This window comes from Paralichthys olivaceus, chromosome 19 (assembly GCF_024713975.1).
Source record: "Paralichthys olivaceus isolate ysfri-2021 chromosome 19, ASM2471397v2, whole genome shotgun sequence".
Lineage (NCBI taxonomy): Eukaryota > Metazoa > Chordata > Actinopteri > Pleuronectiformes > Paralichthyidae > Paralichthys > Paralichthys olivaceus.
This window is the reverse complement of record NC_091111.1, coordinates 4,371,603-4,397,122: the sequence shown is the minus strand read 5'-3', so window position 1 is coordinate 4,397,122 and position 25,520 is coordinate 4,371,603. Positions and strand designations below refer to the sequence as shown.

At 41.2% G+C, this 25,520-nt stretch overlaps 2 protein-coding genes across 9 annotated transcripts in view; one reads left to right on the top strand and one right to left on the bottom strand.

Annotated features, from left to right (window-relative positions):
• Nucleotides 1–1,970: 1,970 nt before the first annotated feature.
• On the bottom strand, nt 1,971–24,534 carry elp3 (elongator acetyltransferase complex subunit 3). Of its 2 annotated transcripts, none has more exons than XM_069515529.1 (15): nt 24,397–24,534; nt 23,809–23,908; nt 23,391–23,529; nt 22,989–23,059; nt 22,680–22,743; nt 22,259–22,327; nt 21,599–21,753; nt 15,612–15,773; nt 15,337–15,463; nt 6,843–7,036; nt 6,382–6,472; nt 5,441–5,506; nt 4,374–4,601; nt 4,035–4,116; nt 1,971–3,156 (listed from the first exon to the last, which is right to left on the bottom strand). In XM_069515529.1, the coding sequence occupies exons 1-15, from the start codon at nt 24,416–24,418 to the stop codon at nt 3,149–3,151; spliced, it is 1,578 nt and encodes a 525-aa protein (XP_069371630.1). In that variant the 5' UTR covers nt 24,419–24,534; the 3' UTR covers nt 1,971–3,148. The 2 variants fall into 2 exon arrangements, with proteins under 2 accessions (XP_069371630.1, XP_019947273.1); XM_020091714.2 differs by having other exon boundaries at nt 1,971–2,945.
• Nucleotides 24,535–24,572: 38 nt separating this feature from the next.
• The window catches only part of LOC109632445 (kinesin-like protein KIF13B), a 33,630-nt gene continuing 32,682 nt past the window's right edge, over nt 24,573–25,520 (top strand). For 3 of the 7 annotated variants that reach the window (XM_069515525.1, XM_069515524.1, XM_069515523.1), the window contains exon 1: nt 24,834–25,103. In XM_069515525.1, the coding sequence (XP_069371626.1) occupies nt 25,027–25,103 (77 nt within the window). In that variant the 5' untranslated portion in view covers nt 24,834–25,026. Of the gene's footprint in view, nt 24,667–24,812; nt 25,104–25,520 lie in introns of those variants that run through there. The other 4 variants (XM_069515522.1, XM_020091708.2, XM_020091706.2 and 1 more) reach the window with 3 other exon arrangements.

Genomic DNA, 25,520 nt, shown 5'->3' with positions numbered 1-25,520 from the left:
GAGTGGAGGGTTCTTTTTAAGTTTGAATGTGTTCAGTGTATAAAGGTTTTCATACACGTTGCTGACTCGTGGAACATTTGTCCTGTTGCAAAGAAGTGATTGTTGACGTTAACAAAGCCACATGTGCTCTCATCTGTGACGAGAACGGTGGCGCCAATGGAGGACCTGACAATTCTGGTGTTCTCTGGCAAATGTCAATCAAGCTGCACAGTGCTGGGCTGTGAGCTCAGGTCCCACCTCATGCCATCCTCACGGAGTCTGTGTCTGACAGTTTGGTCAGAAACATGCACACCTGTAGCCTGGTGGAGCTCATTTTATAGGACTCTGCCAGTGCTCCTCCTCCTCCTTCTCCTCCTTGCACAAAGATGCAGACACTGGACCTGCTGCTGGGTTGATACCCTTCTACAGCCCTGTCTAGCTCTCCTTGTGTAACAGCCGGTCTCCCGGTATGTACTCCATGATCTTAAGACTGTGCTGGGAGACACAGCAAACCTTCCTGTGACCGCACGTATGGATGTGCCTTCCTGGAGGAGCTGGACCACCTGATCGGGCTGCAGATACCACCTCATGCTCACAGTAGTGACAAGGACACTAGCAGGACATAAAACTAAAGAAGAATTAGTCAGGAGGGATAAAGCGAGAGCATCTGTCTGTGGCCAGCACATGTAAAACCAACCCTTTTTTGGGGGTTGTCTTGATTTTGCTTCTCCATTGCACCTGTTATCACTTTCATTTGCACCGAAGCAGGTGAAACTGATTCATCATCACTCGTGCTTCCTGGACACGTTGATATCCCTGAAGTTTAACTGACGATTAAGTGTTCCCTTTTCTTTATTTATCAGTTTATACATATTAGGTGTTGATGCCCGTTAACCTGACTTTAACTTGGTTTTACTTTTTAATTATTATTGTGTAAAACGTGGTATTGAAAGATGTTCGTGATTTAATCTGATTTTAACATTTGGATTTACTTTTAGTCTCCATGGGTTTATTTATGACACATTGTAAGGTGTCTAGAAAGGCAACAAAAAGTCTTATTCTTATTATAGCCCTAGAGTTGTCAAACTACACATTGTATACCTTGAGTGATGTGAAAAAAACCTCATTATTATGGGCCTTTAATGAGCCATTATATTGTATATAAGGATTAACGAGGCATTTCATAGAGTGGGTGTGGAAGTGAAATACATCAGCAGTCCCAGACCCTTTTCCACTCACTTTACGCTGGTAATTGTAGTAAACAAGTTCTGTAACCTTCACTTCAGCAGAGTTTAACTGAACCTGCTCATGTTGCAGTGAAGATTAGCCCAAAGTCTGCCTCCTCCTACAGCGCCAATCAGCTCAGCACAGACTCAGCGGGTCTGAGCGGGAGGAAAGTCCTTTCAGATTTCACAGCTGATTGCAGCAGTGAGCAAGCGTGGAGAGCAAGCCCCCCCCCCCCCCCCCCCCCCCCCCCCCCCCCCCCCACCCAAAAAAAAGCCCTTATCCCTCACTGCGTCAGGACTGCAACAGCAAACACACACACACACACACAGCAGAGCGCAGTCACGACACAGTGGCCGCATCCGGGAAATTACGCATGGCTGTTCAGCTTCAGTCGCCCCAGTCAGAATCTCTATGAGACATAGGTCGCCGCATGAGCCTCAGGAGCTTTATTGCGAGCTATTTTTCAAATGACAAACACTTTTCAGTAACAGTGCGGCTGAACGCAGCATTCAGTCAGTGTTCACTAGACAGGTAAGGGATGGAAATGTAATTGGAAAGGCTGTATCAAATGAGGCAGTGAAACACTCTCATAGGGCAATCATCAGGGGCACACAACCTTGACACTGGGGAACACATTATAGGCACCACTCTTACGACGTGACCTTTCTTTGGAAGCTAAAACCTTTTTTTTTCATTTAGGTCTCATTATTATTAAAATGTCTTCGAGACAACGAGAACTTCTCCCACGAAGAAGGACACAAAACTGTAACGGAAATATACTTTATTCTCTGAGAGCAAAAACAAAAGAGGCGGTCAAGTGATGTGTTCGACATCTGGAATTAACCAGAATACATGTAGTCCAAGAACACATGAAAGTAAAAACAAGAAACAGGATTAACTGTGGAGCTTTAGAAAGCTATTTATGTTATATTAAATTTCCTGCCCTATAAATCAAAATTGTGCAATTACACAACGGCTGCCCAGTGAGGACGATTCCCACTGTTCATTCATCCACTGCCAACCGTTAATGAACGCTTGACTCATAATGGGTTTTCCATTTAGTTGCAACATAAACATGATTAACTCAAACTGTGATGCTTAACAGATCTCTCATCCTAAATCAACACCGAAACGTAACATTCCAGTGGTAGTAATAAAATGCCTCGGCAGCCTCTTTGTCGCTTCTCGTCAAAGCGACTCGACGCTGCTCGCTGAAACTGAGGTCATACATTCGACAGTGGCGGCGTTCATTTCAATGTGTAAAGCTGTCTGCTTATTTTGGTGCATGTTTAGAAAAGAAACAGCTAAAATGTAACATTTAAGATGTCAAATGTCCACATCCACCTGATGGAATCTCAACCTGAACTCAAAACCTCATTCCTAAGATGCTCATATAACTTTCTTTTACTCCTGATGTCGTCACACTGTCTCCTTATCTAAATAACACAGAAGAAGTGTAACAGTGTTCTGGAGTGTGTCCCAGATAAAAAGCAGATGCCTGGGCTGAGAGGGAAAAAAAAACACCCAACCACTATCTGCTCTGACGCTTGGAAAACAGAGAACTAAAAATACCACAGGAGGAATATTGTCCTGATAAATAACACAATTTGTGCGTGTATGTGTCTTATTGTCTGCACTTGTCCAGCTTCAGTCCATTCCAGGTCCATACAGGTCCTTCACCATGTACGGTCCCTCCAGCTTGTAGCCCATCTTCCTGTAGTAGTTCCTTGTTCCTACGCCTGCAGAACAAACCATGGACAGAGGACAACAACTTAGTGTATAAGCATCACAGAAATGGTGAATGAAAAATGACCCACCTTTCAGAGGCCAATGCTTAGGTAGAGTCGACTGTTTTGGATCTGTGGGGGGGTCCCCCGCCACCAGCGAGTGCTCATGAGTGGGAATCTGGAGAGCTGTGCTCATTTATAATTCAATTTTGAGTCTAAACCCCTAAACCACACACACACACACACACACACACACACACACACACACACACACACACACACACACACACACACACACACACACACACACACACACACACACACACACACACTGTACGCTAGTCTTGGTCATCAAAAAAACTCTGGAGGCAAGAAGTTTCTACTTCATTTGAAATTTCTGTCAAAAAACTGTGTGTACTGCTACTGGAGTCATTGCTCATAGCTAGAACAACCTAGATAACTTTGCAAATGGTATTCTGTATGTGTGTGTTTGAGTGGGTGGGTGTGTGTGGGTGTGTGGGTGTCTTAGCCCTGCATCCCAGCTCTCTCAAGGAATTTATTTAAAATTTCCAGGCAGATAATTCACCCAACACTTAGGGTTACACTAACTCACTCACAATACAGATATGCTATTCATTATATAATTCACTATATTAACCATCCATAATTTTACCATATAACTGTTAATAATGATGCAAAATGAAAGTAGTTGAGTGAAATGTCCTTTTATTACTATATTGAATAAGTAGTGATGTTAAAAGACTAGTTCTGCAAATGGTCTGAATGAATCCTGCTGAATTAGTTATAAATTGAACCTAACTTTTGAACCTGATATGGATATATATACAAATGTTTGAAAATGCATCTAGAATATTCAACACATCAAAAGAAGGCATGAAGGAATAAAAAAAATCATAGAGCTGCTCGGCCTGTATTGCATATTCTAGAATGTAAATGTTTTAACCTGCAGTATCGTAGTACATCTGTGTGACATAATACTTATGTATTAAAGTCATGTATGGGCTAAGAACTGCAAATGTGCGTGTTCTGAGGTCTCTGGGAGGGATAAATGATTCCCTGATGTGCTGTTGTGTTTCTTACCGGAGATGACGGCCAGTTTTCCAGAGCCATGTTCATCTCTGGCAATTCTTTCTGCCTCCTCCATCAGCATCATACCGAAGCCCTACACAAGGCGGAGAAATGACAACAGACGGAGAAGAATACATTGTAAAACCAGTTTTTTCACGACATTTGACCGACTTATACCTGATTTTGAGCTTAATCTCAGTGTTTAACTTTTCCAGTCCAGCACAGGGAGGGAAAATACAGGCCAGGAGAGATGTCTCACAGCGTTGGGAGGGAAAACAATCAGATTCACAGCTGGTGGAAAAACCAAGGTGTTGACTTTGTATGTGGAGTCGGGTTTGAAATCATAACCACCTGATGCTGGAACTTGCTGGGGTCTCGGCTGCTGACAGGGACGACGCTGCCGTAAACATGCAGCTCACGCACTATGGACACGCCTCCTTTCAGCTCGGGACGGAAGGACTGTGGGGAGCAGCGGCGCAGACGCAGCAAGCCAATCAGGATGTCCTGCTCCGGGTCCTCGTAGGAGAGGAAGGTCTCCCAGTTGCCGTTAGCCACGTAGTCCCTCCGCACAAGCTCCACCTGGGAACATGTTTGTGTTCATGTTTATCTTAAAGGGGAATTCTGAAATTTTTCAACCTGGGCCATTTGATTATAAATGCGGTTGAGTAAAATGAATGGTACCTTTTTTAGAATCAGTCAAAAAGACTGTCTCCGCCGGCAGCCGCAACACGGCAGCAGGGGATGTAGTGTAACCTTATGGGGGCAACTGCGTCAGTCCATGTAATGTCCATTAAAAATGCTTTTACACCGATACAAGGCTCAAATTGTTATTCTGGGTCTTTGTTATGAGTCTGGCAAAATTACACGTTTCACACAACTAGAAGTCTCACTCATTGTCCCTCCTGCATGTTGCCTCTCCCTCCCTTTGGTAGGAGCTCTTTGTCGGTATGTTGCAGCTTGAACAAATAGTGAAGGCCATCGAAGTCAAATGATTCATAAACATTGTCCACATAAGAAAAAGACACAATGTCATCCATACTAGATTTGCTACGTAAAATACAAACTCGCCTCTCTCACTTACATTTCCACTTCTGTCACCTTGCAACAACCCAAGTCTCGTGAGACTTGAGAGTGAGACTTCTCCTTGAGAACAGGTGTAATGTTGCCAGACTCTTAGCAAAGACCCAGAACCACAATTTGAGACTACAACTTCAGTGGATATTAGATTGTCACAGTTGCCCCATAAGGTTACATTGTAGCCGCGATTAGAAAAGTTTATGTACCATTAATTTACGCGCCCACACATATTAGGAAAAAGTCAAGGTTAAAAATACATGATTTCCCATATACAGCAGCCTACAGAAATGACTGGTCATCAGTCTTGAATCATGCAACACTGTACTGGAGCTGCCCGTTACCTGGTAAGGTCTGACTTTGTGGTGGATCTCCTGAATGCCCACTTCTCGGGTTCTCACATCTCGACACTGGAAATACAGAAAAATTAGAATGGATCAAACCGGTTTAGAAGCCCTTTAAAAAAAACTATGGGACTCAGGTTGAATTTCACTATAAAAGACTCAAAACTATAAAACATGCACAAATGAAGCTTTATTTATATTTAAAATATTTATATTTTTTATATATCTATTATAATACGTTTGAAATGTGTCAGGAAGTAAAAAAGAAAATTAGAAACAGTCACAAGAGGTGCATGTTAAACTCAGCTGACCTCAAAAACTTCTCTGAGTTAGTCACAAACACTAACTCTGTATGAACACAAAGATTCACGACTTAAGAAATGATATTTTTGAAAGTGACGTAAAAACCATAAAATGTTTGTCTGGAGGGGGGTGGAGACCAGAGGTGTGTGTGGTGGTATTCCAGTTTCATGGTCAATAAATGTCTTGGTTGTTTCTAATTGAAGCTAACAGGAGGCTCCTCACCCCATAGGTGTTTTCTGATTTTTTACCCTGAGTCTTTTAATGGAAGTTAGTGAGGGGTTGTCTGCCTGGTGTGCCTAGTTGGCGATTCTGTTAGATGGACCCTGGCCTGGTGTTTTCAGCCTGAATGAGCTCTACATCTATTAAAGTTGTCAGATTCAATAAATGTGCAGGTTGTGAGGAGGAGGGTGCTTCAGTTCCATGCTCCAAAAGCTCTAAACTATACCGGAGAGGTTTTTTAATCTGTCAATTCATGCAAATTACTCGGACAGTCAGCATTTGTCTGTTGGCAACTTCCACCAACTGAGTTCGGCGGTTCCCGTTTGGATCGCATCCCAGCTGGGAAAGTCTATTAGCTCACTCGCTCAGAAAAGCTGACACAGACTCTTAGTTTAATATGTGAGGCCTTTGCGTCTCACCTCAGTGCCCATGTCTTTCATCCTGGCCAGTGCCAGCTCTCTCAGGTTTCCATGCTCCACTCCGGAGCTCACCAGCGGCATGGGGATGTCCCTGGTGGGGTGTTCGAGAAAAGTAATGAGGAAGTAAAGCTTTAGGATTTGAGATTTACAGAAACAACCACAAACATACATCTATACCACACCATTTATGTACAAAATATGCAGCTAATATATCTCTATGTATCTGGTCAGTGATTATTAATATTTTATCTATACTTTGAGAGGGTAAGGAGGTAGTCAAATATTATAGGTTATAATAAAAATGATAGGGTAAGGAGGTAGTGTGTTTTGCTGTTGGGCAACCAGTGGACATTGTCAAATGAGACAGTGGTATCAATGTTTATATCATCAATATTGGCCATGGAGCTTTAAACTATAGTCTCCTGTGTATTTCCATCTCCTCAAGCCCATTTATTTCCTACCTCTGTACCCTGTAGACTCGTGTCCAAGGCGGCACCAACGCCAGAATTCGGGCCACAAGGTCCACGAGGGCACTGGGCGTGTAGCTCTTGTAGCGGCCCGTCTTCCACAGCTCATACAGCCCCGTGCCTCGGATCACCAGGGTTGGGTACAGCTTCAAACCATCTGGCCTGAAAGCTGGATTCTCAAAAAACTCCTGCAAAGAAACACACAGATGCACGTGGCACATTACAGCATATATCAGGCGAAGAAAATGAAAACGTGACGGCAGAATAACACTGAACGATTCTGCAGCTCACAAAGTCAAAGCCTCCATTACCGCTTATTTCTCATTAGTCTCCTGAAATTGTTCCGACACGATCAGCAGTGACTTTAACGCACTTATGTATTTCAAAATGAATCCAGAGTATCTCTTTTACCACAAGTCATTGTGTTGTCATATCACTATGTAATGAACTTTATGGACTAAAACTGATTGCATACTGCTCTGTTTGCAGAGTTAACGCTCACATATTGATATGCAGTGTCTTAGAACTGAGAAAAAGAGGAAAAAAGTAGGAAAAGAACAAATAGCCACATTTCTTTTCACTTAAATCAAACAGCTTTTTGCTCCACAGCAAAGAAAAGTGTCTGAACATTCAATAAAACTGCGACAGCACTGGGGATACATAAAAAACATCTCCCCAGCTTACAGAAAGCAGATATCAAAGAGAACAGTGCAGCAGAGCTCAGTTAATCAATTGAAGGAAACAAATTGTTCGGTTCAGTGCATTGAGGGGAATCAGTGTGATTTCCAGTCATTCTCCTCCCTCTGTACTGACTATCACATGATCACAACCATGAAGATATGGAATTGAGGCACATTCTCCCAAAACAGGCAGTGTTATCAGCATCTCATCGTTTCTCTCTCGTCACAGCTTTTAATCACATGAGGACGAGGGGCCACTTCACTAAGGAAGGGAGGGGGACGCAATCTGATAAATAACAATCTTTCAGTAGCGAAAAAAAGAGGAGTCTGGAGACTATTTTAGGGATTTTGCACCTGCTACCATTTTAGGTGGCGTATCGCAGACAATCCTGTCGGTGGAGAGGAACAGGGAGCATCTGTGCACAAGAGATAAGTGAGAGAGGATCTCAGGCGGGGGGGGAAGTTGTAATCGAATTTCATTATCAGGGCAGTCACAATCGACGTAAGGAGGATGCAAAGTTCTCCAATTGCCCTCTGCGGCTCCTCAACTGGTCTGTGACCCAGGCTGACACAAGTAACTCAGTGGGATGTGGTGCGGAAAAAAGGTACTCGTACAAGCGACACACAAGAGCTAGAAAAGGATGAATTCTTGAATGGGAGATCCCTGCTTCCTTGAATTGGCATTCAATCCTGAGGAGCTCTGTACGGAGAAGGCCCGCCGCCTGCATGTCATTATGAGGATTATTAATTTAACCAATTTTCATGGAGGTTCTCTAAGTAAACACCACTCCACTGAAATCTCAGTTGCTGTTTGCATCAGAGTTGCAGCATTTGCCTCCCATTCTTATCAAATCTGGACACTGCAGGAAAACAAAGATGTCTGGAATATTCATCCATGCCATTCATTCATTTTCTTAATCCTTTTTAGGGGTTACCAGGCAGCTGGAGTCTTAGCGTAGGACAGGCTGCATCATTACAGCTAAAATTAATAAATACTCATCTATATTCTTGCCACAGAATATTTGTTTTCCTCTTAAAACAGCTAAAAACTTTAAATTACAATGTGAAAACAATGTTTGCGTGAGGTTTGGTGTTGCTTGTAGTGATGAATCACCAGAACAGAGCTCTATAGGGAGTAACAGCTCATCATTAATCTGTCTGACCCTCAGCTTAACTGTTCACGTTCACTCTCACTGCACGTCACTGTTTTTTTTCGGTCACAGCAGGCAGCTGTTTCCAGCAAAAAAAACTCTGTCCCTGCTCAGCACCGAACAGAAGGCATTTGTTACCCCTGACTGTTTGTTAGTCAGCAGGATTACACAAAAACTCCTTGGTGGATGGATGCTGTACAGGTGAAGGAAGAAGCCACTAAATCGTGCTGATACGGATCAGGGGATGGATCCAGGAATTTTTTTCTCACTTTTACAGCATGTAAGATGAGGTGTTATCCTACATTTTCACAGTTTTCCCGAGGAATAACTCAGGGATCTTGATGGGAAAAAAAAGCTGGCACATTAAGATGACTAATATCTATGACTGTGTGAAATGTGGTGCAGCTTGATTGAATTTAAGGGGACTGTTGGATGGAGGTATGAAATCTGGGACATTTTAAGATTTTTTTCTTAGAAAAGGAGCCAATACAGAAAACTATGAAACAGTCTGTGTTCCCTTTAATGCTCAATTCATACTATTTACTCATTCGAGACTTGCTCTTAAAAAACATTGCTTTATAGCCCTGCCAGTGGTCAAAACTCTACAGGTTACTTTTGATTAAGGAAAAGTTTGGACATCACTAGAATGTCACGCAATAGATCCTACCTATATGTTTAGTCAGAAACTACAGCCATTTTTATTTGGGAGTGGAGAAGAAGAAGGTGCACTACTTTAAAACAATGTGACTTATAGTAAGGACACATTTTTATAATAAAGGTCATGTGAGTGTTTGGGGGTGCTACATGGCCACTTTATGAGTAATACATCAATTTAATTTTGGGTAAAAAAAAAAAAAAAATGACATGCCCATCTTAAGAAAAACTATTCATATAAGATATATTTGACCACCTGAATAGCATAATAACCTTGAATGGCAGCCATACCTGCCCGAGGCCACACAGTGCCCTTAAATTCAATCAAGCTGCACCAAATTTCAAACTCGCAGATAAATCACTTCTCTCCATGTGCCTGATTTTTTATCAAGACCCATGAATTACTCCCTGGGAAATCCGTGAAAATGTCAATGAATTACCTATCTCGCATTGTCAAAGAAATTGAAACTAATTCAAGGATCCTGCAACAAAATTATTTTTCTTGACCAATGTCCCATCATCCTTCCACCAAGTTTTGCAGAAATCCATGAAATGGAGGTATTAAATTTGTAAAGATTATGTGTCCAAATAAAAAACTCCACATTCACCTCTGACGTCAGTTTCCACTTTCCTTCCTGTCTTTGAATCTTGAACATTTCTGGGTGCTCATGGTGCACGAGTTGTAACAGGATGCAAACTAAGCAACTTGGGATTTTTCCCTGAGATGCTTTTTTGGATCCTGGAGTGAAGATGTTCAAAAACCTGCATATTTTCCCCACTCGCTAGCAGGAAACGTGTCATGGACGATTAGACATGATGAGGAGGAGCAAAGGGGAGCCACACAAAACTCGCATAATCTGGAGGTATGATAAGATAAGAGGGCAGAAAGGCAGTCAGTGTGAGTGGAAGAGGACAGAGATGAGAGTGGGCAGATAGATGAAGTGAGCGCAGAGATGAGAAAACAGAAGAGAATGAATCAGAGTTAAGGTTTAAAATTGAAGAGGAGAGAGAAGGAAAAGATAGAGGAGAGGAAAAAAACTGGAGGGGAAGAGAGACAAAAAAGGAGACAGGAGAGAGGAAATACTGTCCTCCCAAAAGACAGAGACGAGAGACGAAGGGAGAAATTAAGTGCAGGGAGGAGAAAAGTGACAAAAGAAATGTTACAAGAAAAGAGAGGAGGAAACTGTGAGGGCTGAGGACACATTTAATCTGCTTCCCTTCACTGCGTCGACCTGCTGCTGCCCTCCTTATTACCATCAAACACACAAACTCACACACAGTAGTGGCTCAGAAAACCCACCCACACACCCCCACGCACTCACCCACACACCCACCCACAGAGAGAGGGGTAATGTAACAAATCTGCGGGAGGACACGGACTCTTCTCCCCGGCTTAAATCTCCTGTGAAAAATGAAGCACTCAGAGTTGTTGATGCTGAGGAGATTGGGGGGGATGTCCTCACTGCCTTCATTGCTACACAATACCATTTTACACACTCAGCACTGACAACACACAAAAATAACCTGGGAAAAAAAAAATAGGAACTACAAGAAGACAAAAGTTACATTTCTTGTTGGAAACCGTGCATCTGGTCAGCACAGGGACAGACATGTGGGTTCATCTGCTGAGTCTCAGCTCATTAAACTTCCACTCCATCTACTCCTGCCCTCTGTGAGACTGGATCTACACTATATGATTTCATTACATCGCAGCCTATACATATCAACCAATGTTAGCTAACGGTACATACAGAACATCAGTGTCATCACGCATGCGGCTGATAAGTTTTAATGGTGTGTTTACTTTCACAGATTTAATTGGTAAAGTCTAATTGCAGCATGGGAATACATCCATGATAATATCTTTGGCTTTTAAGTGATTGATTATTTAATTATGCAAACACACTGGCTAGGTAAACATCTATGAGCTGAGACGGTTGGTGAGGTTGGACACATCTGCATCTGAACAAAGTCTGTTACTGATAAATAAAGTAAAAATTGAATTTTTGTGGTGCTAAAAATATTCAAATGTATTCCAATCACAATTAATGCTGAAGTAAGATTACTGGGCATTAAGATCCACATTTAGCTGATCATGATTTCTTTGGGTTTATTAGGACTGTGGAAGAAAACATGTTTCATATACGCAGCATGTTTTAAACAAACTATTTAAGATGAAATGTATCTATACTTCTAGCCTACTTTTCTACAAAACATCACATCTATGAGAGATTACAAAACACGATGCAGGCATGATGTGGTCATCCATTCTGACTCAGACCTCATTTCTCTTCCCTTAATGGAGGAACTAATCCTTACTGACGCTGTGGCAGAGCAGATAGAAGTGTCAGTGAGTGTAGGAAATGTCCTTAGAGAACTGTGCTACCTGGTTAGCTGTCAGGTGGAAAAACCAGCTGAACACAGGCAATTTGAAGAAAGTAAAAGCACCATTCAAACAAAATACTTATTTGAGGTATTTGACTCGGAGGATCCATACTGGAGTGTGATCCACAGAACCTGATTTCACAGTCACCACCAATAAGGGACGCTGTAAGAGGTAACATCTCAGTACTAAGGCAGTGTTGATTTGATTGGACTCAAATTTTATGCAGCAACAGTATATCTGATGCAGAAACAGTTTGGAGCAGAGGACTGTGCACGTGATCAGATGCTATTTGACAGACAGGGCAGGCGTCTGAGGGAAAGTGTTAAAAAATCTGAGCGTGAAATGAAGAAGTAATGCTGTCGAAATGAAAGACCACGCCGTTGCCTATAAAATAGACTGGATCGATCTTCTCATCTTACTCGGCAGAAAAAAAAATTAAATAATTTTCCTTAAGCTGAATTCATTTAAGGTGTGACTGTCTGTGTTACAAGGTCATTTAACCACAACTGAGCAGATTAAAAAGAAATATGGCTAAAATAAGCCAAGCTAAGCTTACCTAAGCACCGACTTGTGACAGGTTCATATATCGTGCATGGGACTGGTTTCAATTCTCCTCTGTGATTCTCAGCAAGAAAGTGAATCATTTCAACACTTCATATTAACAGAAAGTATAAGCGTACAGATATATTCATTTCTTTTTACTGTCCACATGAGCGCCACACAACAGAAAATAATAACAGTACCCTCATGAAACCCTATCTAAATCTACTAGATCCAGATTTTTCTTTGGATCGGCACCAAATTGCACACACTCATAAATATCAGTTTCCTTAACATGCCCTATGTTTTTCTTTAAGATTCATGAATTATTCTCTGAGAAATCTGCGAAAAAGTCCTGGTTCCGCCCCCTGATCTGCATCTGCACCAAAATTCAAAGGGCAGTTTTAGCATTATCATGCTAACTAACAAATGCAGATGAAAACATAACCTCCTCTGTGCGGGCAATAATAATAATGATTATCTTCCCATTATCTTAACCTCTTTTCCTAGAGCCAATCCCAGCTGAAACTGGGAGGCGGGGTACACCCAGGTTCGGTCCACAGTAGGTCAATTTAGAGTCTCTATTTAATCTAACCTCAAACTACATGTCTTGAGGAAGCTGGAGTACTTGGAGAAAACGCACTCAGACATGGAAGGAACAAGCAAACTCCACACAGGAAGAATAGGAACCTTCTTGAAACGGGGCTTACTACCGCACCACTGTTATGCCATGATATGAATAAATAATAATATTTCTGATTTGCTGGCTTGATGTGGTTCTACTCTGAAAATCCCCCAGCAGAATAAAGCAGTTTTTGCATCACATGTGAGGGTTCCATCTCTTTGTGTTGTCTCCCCATGTTTAATTAGGATCTCATTACACGGGAACATTGAGGGTTTGAACTTTTTCACCTCTGCAGAAGACTGAAGACTGTTCCTTTGTAATGCAACACGCAGTGAGTTACTCCACCGCCACTGATCACACACAGTTGAATTAATTGTGACGTTAGCGAGAGAGAGAGAGAAATTTCACTGTAGCTGGTTCTGACAGTGAGTGACATATTCCCTCACAACTTCAGAGACTTACCTGCACCTATTAGTAATACAGTCTTTTCTTTCACTGTATTCGTAATCACTTGATTTCTGTGTCACATAAATGAGCCGAGCCTCAAACAGAGTCTTTATTTACATCCTACAGTCGGTCGTGTTGGGAGGCAGCACCGTCTGATTCGGCACATTCGTATTAGAGCCGTGCTTCCAATCAGAGCTCTAAAGTGAGCCTGCTGTTGAGACGCGTCTGACAGGAATTTCACATCACAGTTGGGACTGTGAGTCGACTGTCACCGCTACGCTGATTCTATTTTCAGACGCTACATGTAGGACTTGCCACATACCACTGAGATAAATAGGAATGACGCACTCTGATAAAAAGAAAAGAGAAAAGACGTGATCACTAATGTCACAAACAATAAAACTAATGATCAGCCTCCTGCATGAAGTTACTGGTGTTTTATTTAATTTTTTTTTAGAATGTTGTTTCTCATATGTTACTTGATGCAACCTCATCCTTAATATTTTAACTATTGTGTCTTTAAGAGTGGACTACACGTTTCAGTGCATCTCTATACAGTGAACATACAGTATTTTTTACCTTTTTTTGAATCCCTAAAAAAGAATAAACATGCTATGGTTGTACCAAAATCTGAAGAAATGCACTAACTAACTATTGATACTAATTGATACCTCTGTCACAAGAACAGGACAAGCAGACAGACAACCCAAAAACATGATGCCTCCAGCCCCTGGCAGTCACCGCCGCGGAGGCAAATGCACGTGTGTATGTTAACAGAATATTATAATGTAGAAGCCGACTGATATGAACGTTTTGGGGACTGATGTCGACAACAATGTTAGGGATTCAAAATGTCAATTACTAATATATTGGCCGATATATATATATCAAAACAAGTTTGGCAATGACAAATACAACAAAATATAGAAAATATCTTTTCTGCACTGTTTTTACACTGTACATGCAAAATGAAAGTGTTCATATCAGCGCATATAAGCGGTGATAAACTTAGATACCAATATCTGGGAAAGGCTGTTATTAGATAATCAGTGAGGCTCTACTATTATGTAGACAATTACAATATGCAGTGATTTACAGTCGTCTAGAATCTAACTAATCTCATTCACAAGCTCAGAACAAAACATGTTCTGTGAAGATTGTTTAAAAGTGAAATCTAATGGGCGTCCTGGTGATGTAGTGGTTTAAGCACATACCATGTTCCCAGTATGACTCGAGGCATTTGCACTCCCACAGTTAACCATGCATGGGTGAGAAACACCCCATCAATCATGTGCATATTGATACCTCTGTCACTTTCATCACTCTATTGACTTCTCAATGAGAAGAACAGTGAAGAAGTACGAGTTGTATTTTGTGCCGCACCAGTGATGTTCTCCAACAACAAGTCATTATGCCGTAAAAGCTATTAACCAAGCTTTTAAATTGGGACAGTCTGCTCACGCCGCTGTGATGCAATCAGTCTACGAATGCAGCCGAAGGAGGATGAAGCCCCTTAATTGAGAATCGGCTGATGTTTACGCTCACACGCAACAGATTGTGTAACAGGTTCACAGACTCAAGAGTTAAAGACAAGTCCTCGGATGAGAGAGAATTGCAACTACGCACACAACAGCAGCTGAAAGTATGAGGTGGGACTGTCTGTGGTGACGGTAAAAACGCTCTGGACCATAGCGTGAGCACACAGAGTGCGTCAGTGCGAGTGAGCTGGTGGGATATAGCCATAGCTAACATAATTGAGCAAAACACCAACTTAGAGATCTCATGATGAAACTAGTGAGAAAGATTAGAGCCCGGAGGGAATGTGAAAAAAATAATTACCTTGTTGGATACTTTACTTTTGCTATCCGCAATGAGCTGTTTTTATTATTAAGAGTGAGATTTTAAGGCAAAGAAACTCTTTTTTTCTGAGACCTATTTAAATATCCCTCAATAGCCTAGTTCTGTTAAAGGAAGTGTTCAAATCAACAACAAAATGTGTGCTTACAATGAACTGCTCCACATCCCTCTCCATCCCCACGTTGGGCAGGTCTGGCATCATGTGGGCGACCACTTTGAAGCCGGCGTCCTTTGCCAGGTGGAACGACTCACACACAGCTCGCACCGTGTGGCCTCTGGAAGAATCACAATTGGAACATGAGTCATGTCATAAGAAAAAAGCCTGCAGGTAAACTACACACGCCATCAGACCAGCAGCTGTTACATTACGTCTGCTTTCTTATCATCTAATTTGTCCATTCATTCCCTCCCTTACCCACTGACCTGTTTGTGTCTCGGGCCACGTCTTCGTAGACACTCTGGACTCCTATCTCCAGCCGGGTGCAGCCGTAGCCCAGCATGTCACTGAGGTGTCGCTTCAGGCAGTAGTCCGGCCGTGTCTCAATAGTGATTCCCACACACTTGGTGTTACTGCGCTCAGAGTACCTGCAGACGGAAACAGTCATTTGTGTCGATCATTATTTCTGCTCATACCAAGTTTATATCTTATAGCTTATAATACAGCTGCTGCTTGATATAATATGTTTTTTTAATTAGACTATTCAGTCAGAGCCCTCACTCAGTGTTGGGGGGCTCTATACATGCTGGGATCATTTAGCAACATCAATTTACATGCTGCGAGTTTGCACGGCTCATTATCCAAACAGTTAACACTAACCTCACATTAAAGACACACTAAAGCAATAAAGAACACTTACGACAGCAGAAGGAAAATGTTTATCATGCAAAAAAATAGTTACATGAGTCATAACTGTTTTCTTTGCGTCAAAAGCAAGTTAAATACTTAAAATTACTCACTCACTTAACAAGTGACTCTTTATTCATAGGTTAAAGTCTCTCTGTTTTCCGCAAGGGCTTAGAATTAAAGCCGCAAAAGAATGAAATTCTTTCTAATAACAATGGATCAAATGACAGCGAGTATTGTGATGTCCTTTGTAACGTTGAACCCACAATAAACAATCATCTCTGCACAGATCATGGTTTTGGTTTTAAAGCAAAACTATTTGACTTTTACTGAGCAACAGTGTCAGTGTAATTAAGTGGTTTTCATATAGAGAAGAAACAAAAGCTATCATTGTGTTGACCGGTGCTCTGACTGCGTAGTCCCACTCACTGAACTGAAACACAGACAGAGGATATTACCCATGATCTGGATTCTTCGTATTCATATTTCCTCACTCAATATTGAAGATGAACATTTTTAATGTCCTTTCATCTGATCTACAGTTCAGCATCACTCTTGAAATATCTGGGCCTGATTGGCAGTGATCGTACCTGCTCACCAAAGTGAAATAAAAGGTTAGAAATAGTTGTATAGCTGCAAATAGTCCACACTCTGCTCTCATTAGTCTAATTTCCAGCAGCAGGCAGCTGAAAGCTCTAAAAACAACTTCTGTGCATCAACAGCTGACAACGTTAAGGTTTAACTGGCATCGCTCTAACATCGATGCTTTTAGATGCTAAAGAGCTGGAGTCAGCTGTGCAATAACATTATTCCCATGCTACCAGACAATTTCACATTCAATAATCTTAAAGTGCAATCTAATTTTCAGACACTTTTAAAAGAGGAAAACATTCAAAACACAAACAAAGTGCGAGTACCCCAATCAATTTTACCCATGCGACGCAATTATATCTGTAAATCTAACTAATGTAACATTTCGAACTAGTGTTCACTTATTTCCTTTGCGACCCAGTGATGTTTTTCTCTCTCCTCACAGAAGGATGTACCTTTATGCTAATGAGCACAACTCAGGATGCGAAGTGATCATAGTCAGATGTGTTTCTGAGGCCAGATGCTCACAATAAATGTAACCATTGTAAGATTGCACAATACGGACATCTGGTTTTTACATATGCAAAGACAATGTGGGTTTTTATCTGGGCCTCTGACCAGTGACGACATTTGTACCCGCCTCTCATCATTCAACCACTGGCTGTCGAGGTGGTGTTCGGCCAATAACATGAGCTTTGGAGATACACGACAAAGTTTCTGGTCTGATTATGAGCAGCGGCATTCATCCCACGCTGGAATGGAGCAACTCACATATCTGGAAATCTGACCGTCACCAGGAGACAAGAGTAGCAGTCTTACACGCTTCCCTGCACTTTCATTAGAGCAGTCACTCACCCAAAACCCCACAGAGACCGTGTCTGCCCCCCGACCCCCTAAATTAATTTCATCAAAAGTAAGCCCAAGATTAGCTTTATACATAAAAAAACAAATGAAAGAAACATCACCGCTACAGGAGAATGAAAAGTGGCCTCTTTAATGTTAGAGCTCAGTCATCTAAAGCTATACTAGTAAACAATCTAATAACAGATTATTTTATATAGATTTATTTCGTCTTTTAGAAAGTTGCCGGTGTCATGATGGATGGTAAGTCTAAATGAATCAACACCCCTCACTTGTATTAATACTCACATTCCTCAAGGCAGCGGCCTAGGAGGTGGAGTTCAAGCCATTTTCAACTGAAGCTTATTAAACCAAAAGGAAACTCAGTCATAACTCATTTGAAAGCCTGGAAAACACTAAAGCCGGTTCTATTTGATATTGCTGGCCCACAGTCTGAATATTTATTTGAACTGTCTGAGTTTTTATCAAGTTTGATCTTGAGTACAGATGAAGTAAACAGAGTAGGTGGTTTCATGTGGACTTCGACAATGATAGCCTGACCTTAAACCTCTGTAACTAATTATCAGATGAGTTTTGAACTGCATGTAGCGTGACAAGGACTTATTAAAAACTATTTTGCCCACACAGCAGTAGGTCTGCTGATTACAGAAGCACTAAGGCGTGGAAAGAAGCAGCCAGATGCAGGAACAGAGGAGACAGTGCTATACATCGCCTTGTCTTCTTAAAATGGGATCTCTTCTCATCACAGGTATTTTCAGAGCTTAGCAGGCGAGCAGTGGTAGGGGCTAACAAGGTACATTTACTTTGTTACTGTGCATGTTTCATGTATCTGTACTTAACTCGATTTATTTGGGGTCATTTTTACTTTTACTCCACAACATATATCAAATATCTGTACTATCTACTCTAATAAATCTTTTGGATGCATTGTTTTCTATAATTTTTTAAGTAGTCAATAATGAGATGGGAACTGGTCCACTGATCCAAACAGAGGGCAGGTAACTGAGGGTAATTGCAATTACAAATACCCTTTGAAATAATTATTATGACAAAACTTCAGTGGCATCATCATTTGTTATTAATATGACAGTCTGTGCTATTCATAGAGTATATGAGTTAATGATGTAATAGACCCCTAGTTGCATTAGGGAATACACTACACTCATATTGTGGTTTTCTTTCTTCATCTTTATTCAAGAACAGGTTCTTTCATTTTGAGAGCGAGACACTGTAGATTTCACCTTCAGATTCTGTGATGTTCTCACTCAAACTGCTGCGCTCACACTCAGATGTACCCTCCTTGTGCTAAACTGCTTTCCGTGCATTAGCTTTACTTCTTTGAGAGTTCTTCGAGCGGTTACTTTAAACGGTTTCCTGCCCTCCACAGCTTCCTGACGGTGTGCTTGAAAGAAAAACGACGACACCCTCATGGAGTTCGAATGTGAGGCAAAATCAAGGATCTCTTTTTTTACATTACATAATGGGAACACTGTTGCTTGCAACTATAAAAAATAAATAGTAAATGGACCATCATTAACAACCAAAGTAACCAAAACGAAGGAGACAGAAATTTCATTTTGTCATCAGTAAAACTGATAATGGATTTCTGACGGACAGAAATATCAGAGCAGGGGAAAAAGTACAAGAGCAGAGGAAGGTCCAAGCTTGAGGGAAGGAAATCTAAGCAGAAGTATATTTGAGTAAAAGCACAAAGTTTTGAGTCAGAGAATTTCAAAATCTGAACGTAAAATCAATAAGTACTGCTCTAACTATAACATTCTCAAAAAAAGTCACATATACATATAAAAGCAAGAACTCACTTTTTTTGTATTTATGCTTTTACTTAAGTAAAATGTTTGCAAACTTCCCACTACTCCTTTTTTAGTTGCTATTTGAGTCACTGATCAAAATCTCAAAAACAGCGCAAACAGACACATCTCATTTTGTCACAATGGTCAGCCGTTATTTTCACTCCTGCTGCTCCACTGACCATTAGCTCCCCTCATGCCAGCTCATGTTCCTTCTGACTCTGTCTCTGCTGGCAATAACTGTCCATCTTTTACAGTCTGCTGGCTGATTTACACCAATTACACGAGTTTATGCTCCAGAGAGGATGATCAGATTGAATGAGATGAATCAATAAAAATTCTATTATCTCAGGCGATTATCTCAAGGTATCTGGCTGCTGTGATCACATCAGGTGCAGGGCGAGCGGCAGAGAAGTGAGTGTGTTTCTTAAAGACTAAAACTGAAGACACATCACGAATATCACACAAACACACGCAGAGGCAGAGACACGGCCCGTCTCTACCCAAACCAAGAGTCTCCTCCTTCCCAAACTCAGCAGCTGCCACCACAATTACTGCAATCATAGTATCTTAACGAAAAATGCTGATAACAGAGCAGCAGCAAATTCACACCCACACACACCTACCAGCTTACTGACACACACGCACTCATGCGCACACACACACGCACAAATGCGCGCGCACACACACACGCACCTTTTGCGTCTCTTATCTGACTTTAGGAAAGTAAATAGCCCGTCCTGACAAACAGCCTCATTCCTGTGAAAAAGCCATTATTTGCTCCAATCATCTGTATGACATCTTCAACAAATGGGTATTTGTGCTTTGACTTTGAATCTTCTCCAAGTCATCTAGAAAGTTGCTCCTAATCCATACTGAGCAGACTCCACTGACAGCTGGTCTAACTCCGTAATTGAGGAATCGATAAATGCAAGTGTGGAGGACTTATTCTGAGCGCCCTAACTTTATTTTACTCTTGAATTCTGAATTTGTTCATTCAACGGCCTAATATGTGCAAATGGTCATGCTATTTTAGCTTCCTGAAGGATGTTTAGTGTTTAGCTGTGCTAAGTTCAATTGAGAGGGGGGAGGGATAGAGTCAAGCGAGACACTTACAGACTCACACAGACTTACACACACAGTAGAAGTGAGGTGCATGAAGCACATTTACATTGGATGAAAGGGTGACTACAGGGAGGAAAGTGATGTAATGCTTCTTTATTTTAGTAAAACTCATTCTGGCTGAAATAAGAGAGTGGAATAATTCATATACAGAAACTAAATTGATAAAAATTAAATTCATCAATATCTCTCCAGACTCTGATGATGAGCATTTTCTTGAGTTTCTAAAAATGCATTAACTAAAAAGACTGAATGACTAATCAATTAACTCACAGTTTAACTGAAAATGAAATGAATCGTCAGACTACAATTTGTGAAGAATAACTTTTATAAAAAGTCTGGAAGATGTATTTTCATTTCTATCATATAGTTTTGTCTTTGGGAAAAAATAATCCATCTGAAGAGTTAGACTATAAAAGAATGTAGTGGAATGGCGTCAGAAAGAATAGTAGAATAGCTCCCTCTGGTGGATATAATGCTTAATATCTACAGCACATACAACCAGTGAATGGGGGTGTAACCTTTTATGCAGAAGATGAATATAAATATATCAATATCCCATCAAAATAGTTGGTAATGCTGCTACATAACTGATTCACTGTTTTAAGATTAGTAGTGCCAAGGCAAATGGACAGATAAAAACATAGAACCGATCCACTCCTGGAGGTTCTTTTTAAGAGGGAAACAGAATTTCCCCACAGTCAAGCCTCCTTACAAAGGTCTTGATGCTGCCTACATTGGAGACACCTGCATCTAAAGTCTCTCCAAAAGAGTAAAAACACCTTGACCCCACAACTCCTTTACCCTTGTTCCATTTGTTGAGGTAGTGGTAAACCCTGGGAACCAGCTCCCATTTCTCAAAAACTCAATCTCTGAGTTCCACCAGCACATCTACTTCTATCTATTCTATCTACATTTCTAAGTCTCCTCCTATAGCCTCTCCTTGGTATGGTAAAGACTGTGTTTATGTAGTGTCTATCCAGTCTTACCAACAGCTAAAAGTACTTTCACAATCACACAATGCTTTAATATGCAGCACTTTTTCTATCACACATCATTCACAGACTGTTGGTTGTCATCAGGAACAATTTGGGGCTCAGTTCCTTGCTCATGGATCAAACCAGCAACCTTCTGATTAGCCGCCCCACATAAAGGAGAACACAGACCCTTGAGTAGCTAAGTACCTGACAGCTTCGGCCACGTTGTTGGAGGTGTTTCCCGACAGAGCGTCGTGTAGGTTCCTGATGAAATAGTCTCTGTACTCTTCAGGCAAAGCCATGAAGGTGCCGCCCATCACGATGAACTCCACCTTGTCGACACTGTGTCCCAGCTGCTTCAGCTAAACATCACAAAGACAACACACAAGGTTGTGTACAACTCTGACAGTAAAATGTGTAACACTGACACATTTAACAGGGTGTAATATGGAGTACAAAAACATGCAGTGAAGCACAATAAAATAATGCTGCTCTGTAGAATAATGGATATTAAAAATAATCATAAAATCTTAGGGAATAGATTGGAATTATACCTTGAGCAGCAGTTGTACATTAAACTGACTTATAACAGCCATGAAGGAAATGAGAGCTGTGGCAAATTAACATTTCTACACAAAGTGTTGCTGCAATGAATAGTTTTGCTCTGCTGAATTAAACTAATGTGGCCATAAATCTAAATAACAGCATAACTGGGGTTAGGTCTTGGCAGGAGTGTAAGAGGCATGAGCTATCATAACTTCATGCTAATACAATGCTGTCAGCTATCAGCGATGGACAACCTGATGAAGCAGTTAAATTAGATGAAGCATAGCCGCTGAAGACAAAATAATAGATGTATACACTGACCTGCTCCACCCGGTGTCTTGTCTGGAGGTAGGGGTCATAACGGGCTCGGATGGCTCTCATGGATGTTGGCTGTCAGGGAGAGGAGCCAAAATGATCACAGCTATAGCATATATGAACAGATTAATGGAAAGATCTCCACAAAACTACATTTTCATGAGCATGATAGGGCTTGAGCAGTGGTACCAGCAACTACTAAAACAAGGCTCCCTTGATGATACAGAAAAGGAGAAAAATAAAAGCTGCTATAATAATAAATATAAGACACTAACAACAACCTATCATGACGATAAGGTTATTAATGCAATAATAAGACAACTTGTCTTTGTCCAAAGACAAATGAGACCAGAATATGTGTCTTTAAGCAGATTACTTTGTGAATGCAAACTAACAGAAAACCTGCCTTGATAAGATATCAACTTACCTCATAACCAGTGTAAGACTGTGTAGAGTATTCAAAGTCTGAGTCCGGTCCACCAGGACAGTAGCTGCCAGAAAAGAGATTGATTTAAGAGCTACATTGAATTTAACAATGATGACTCTGTAAATACGTAAAACATACTCTCAAATGAGCAATTACAACTGACCCTCCTGTTACAGTCCTTAAATTAAAATCAACATAAAAATGAATCAAGTGATTCAAAGATAGTACAATATAATTAATTACTACATAATAAATCTATTCATATCTGAAACAAAACTGAGTAAGTTTAAACAACAAAGAAATCCATACACGCAGATGTTGCCTGTAAAGCTGATGTGGGGACATCGGTGAGGTTTGCACATCACAGCCACAACTGCAATCTGTGACAGAGAAGCATTAAACATATTATACCTTAAGTACTCTTCTATTGTTTATTAATAAATTAGATGCACAACACAAAATACTTAATAATTAATACATCCTACAAAAGAGAAACATTATGAAGTCTACTCTGAAGTTTAACAATAGAATTTGAGCCACTCACACTATATGTGTATGTGCTCTTCTCTATTGACATGTGATTTAATCTATTAGCCTGAAATTACTTAAGACTCTGGAGCTAACTAGCAAATAACTTTAACTGGATACAACCACTCAGTGCTCAGAATGAAATCTCTGATTCAAATACTTAGGAGAACGAAGGCTACATACCCCACTGGCAGTGCGGATAGGTTTGGCCTTTAGTTTAGGCACAAGAGCACGACGGTATTGTGGTGGAACAGCAGCAATGATATCAACCAATCGGGGCTGAGCTTCAAGTCCATATTTGGCTGAGGTCTTAGTCTTCACTCTGTTCAAAAAAAGATTATGACTTATTATGACTTAGAATAAAGGAGCATAGAGGATAAAGGATAGAGAAGAGGACTGAGATGAGTAGCCGAAACACAATCTTATAGGATGTATTCCAACTTATACATGTACTGCAAAATTACCACTGACACGTGTGTCAAGATATCAAAACTTTACAGAAAACAAAAGCTTTACTATGAGTAGACACAAGTAGATAGAGTAATAGAGGACCTTTGATATCTATGTATTTAAGTGGCTGTTTGTACAGAGTAAGACTTACTTATTGAGATTAATGTCTTTGCCCTCCTCGTGGGCTTCAAGAAGCTGCTTAATGACATCAGCAATGGTCATCATCATCAGCTCAGCTCGACTGAGGTCACCTGACAAGGACCAATGATCAGTAAAGTGAGATTTGATACATTTGACAGAAATATGGAAACAGAAAAATCCGAGTTCTTAAGATAAGATCCATTCCATTCATAATGAGTGAAAGTAACAAACAGGTAAAAAACTACATGATGAACGCAAGGAACTATAAAAACGAAAGGTAATGTGTGCAATGTAAACTGAATAAATACACTGTAATAATAGTAACTACATTAGTAGCGAACAGCTAGGTTAGTTTATACTGATCATTATACAGCAGCCCACTTTCCAAAAGCTGACGTTAATAGATGAAATAAGACTGTATCGTGTTTTCATGGCATTATTGACTCACATTTAACTTAAGAGAACAGAGTTAAGTCACTGACGAGCTAGAAAACACAGGCAAAGTTAACTTACAGCTAGCATTAGCATCAAGCTACAGCCAGCTCGGGCGGTTTAAAAAGACGTTCCGGACATTTCAACCACTTTGTCACACACTCACTCTTTTTCTTTGGCTTCCCCATGTCTTCCTTTACACAAACACTTCAACTGCAGACGAGTGTGGCTGCTCCGGAGGCTCAATGTGAACTCGATAGTCCAGACAGAGCTGTCACACACTGTAAACAACTCCACGCTGCGCCCGAACACGGCTCCTGTCGTAGGGCGCCGGCAGCTGTCGTAAAGCGTCGCGAAGACCTGTGGTTTAGACCCGCAGCTTCATTAAGTTTCTAATAAAGATTCACCGACACAGTTTGATGTCTGTGATACAAGTGTGAGTAACTTTCATCAAAGTCTGTGTGTGCCCGTCTGCATCTGTGTGTGCGTGCGTGTGCGCGGGCGCGTCTGTGCGTGCGTGTGTGCGTGAACCTGAAGCTCAGTTAAACCTCAAATCCCTTTAGCTGTGAGTCGACATGGGTTGACTGGTCTCTGCGGGAAGTTTCAGGAAATGCAACAGGTGGACGAGTCGGGAGAATGAGCCGAGCACTGGCGTAACAGTAGATTTTATGATATGTTTAATTCCACATAGACACCGTGGTTTCTGGACTCCACCGTCCTGCGGTATGTTTCATTTATCAACTCTCATTTTGAACGTGTTCGCACGTCTCCTCCGTGTCCGGCTCTGTAGCGTCCCATGCTAGCTGCCGCCGCCGCCGTGTGCGCACTCGAAGGAGGCTGCGGGACAGAATCTGCTGCGCTCTCCTTCCCACGGTCAGTTCGCTGCTCCTCACGGACGAACACGTCATGTCTTCGCGTGTGTTTGACTCGGGGTTGAGGGGAAATGTCACTGAATCGAGCAGCAGGTCGGTCGCTCAGGGTTTATTTATAGTGACGTCGTAATTTCACGCCAAGAAGTTTCAGGAGCTGAGTGAATAAATGGACGTGATCAGGTGTGATTCAGGGAAATTAGCGATAGAGGTAATCAGATCCTTTACTCAAATAAAGGAGTAATTTCTCAATATACCCATCGAAGTCCTGCATTTAAAACCTTACTTGTATGTGTCAGCAAAATGAACTTAAAGTATGAACAGTAAAATGTCCCACCGTTCTGTCTGACCCTTTTGGAGTGATATCACTGCTGCATTCATTCAGGTGTTTAAGGTTGAGCTCATTGGAACTCCTTTACAT

What these genes read in the sequence shown, in the direction of transcription:
- elp3 (XM_020091714.2), bottom strand. Translation starts at nt 24,418, where the DNA reads ATGGGGAAGCCAAAGAAAAAGA. An exon ending in AACGTGGCCGAAGCTGTCAG is followed by an intron (nt 15,774 to 21,598) that starts GTACTTAGCTAC and finishes TTCCGTCTGCAG; the next exon opens with GTACTCTGAGCGCAGTAACA. An exon ending in ACAAAGTCAGACCTTACCAG is followed by an intron (nt 4,602 to 5,440) that starts GTAACGGGCAGC and finishes ACATGTTCCCAG; the next exon opens with GTGGAGCTTGTGCGGAGGGA.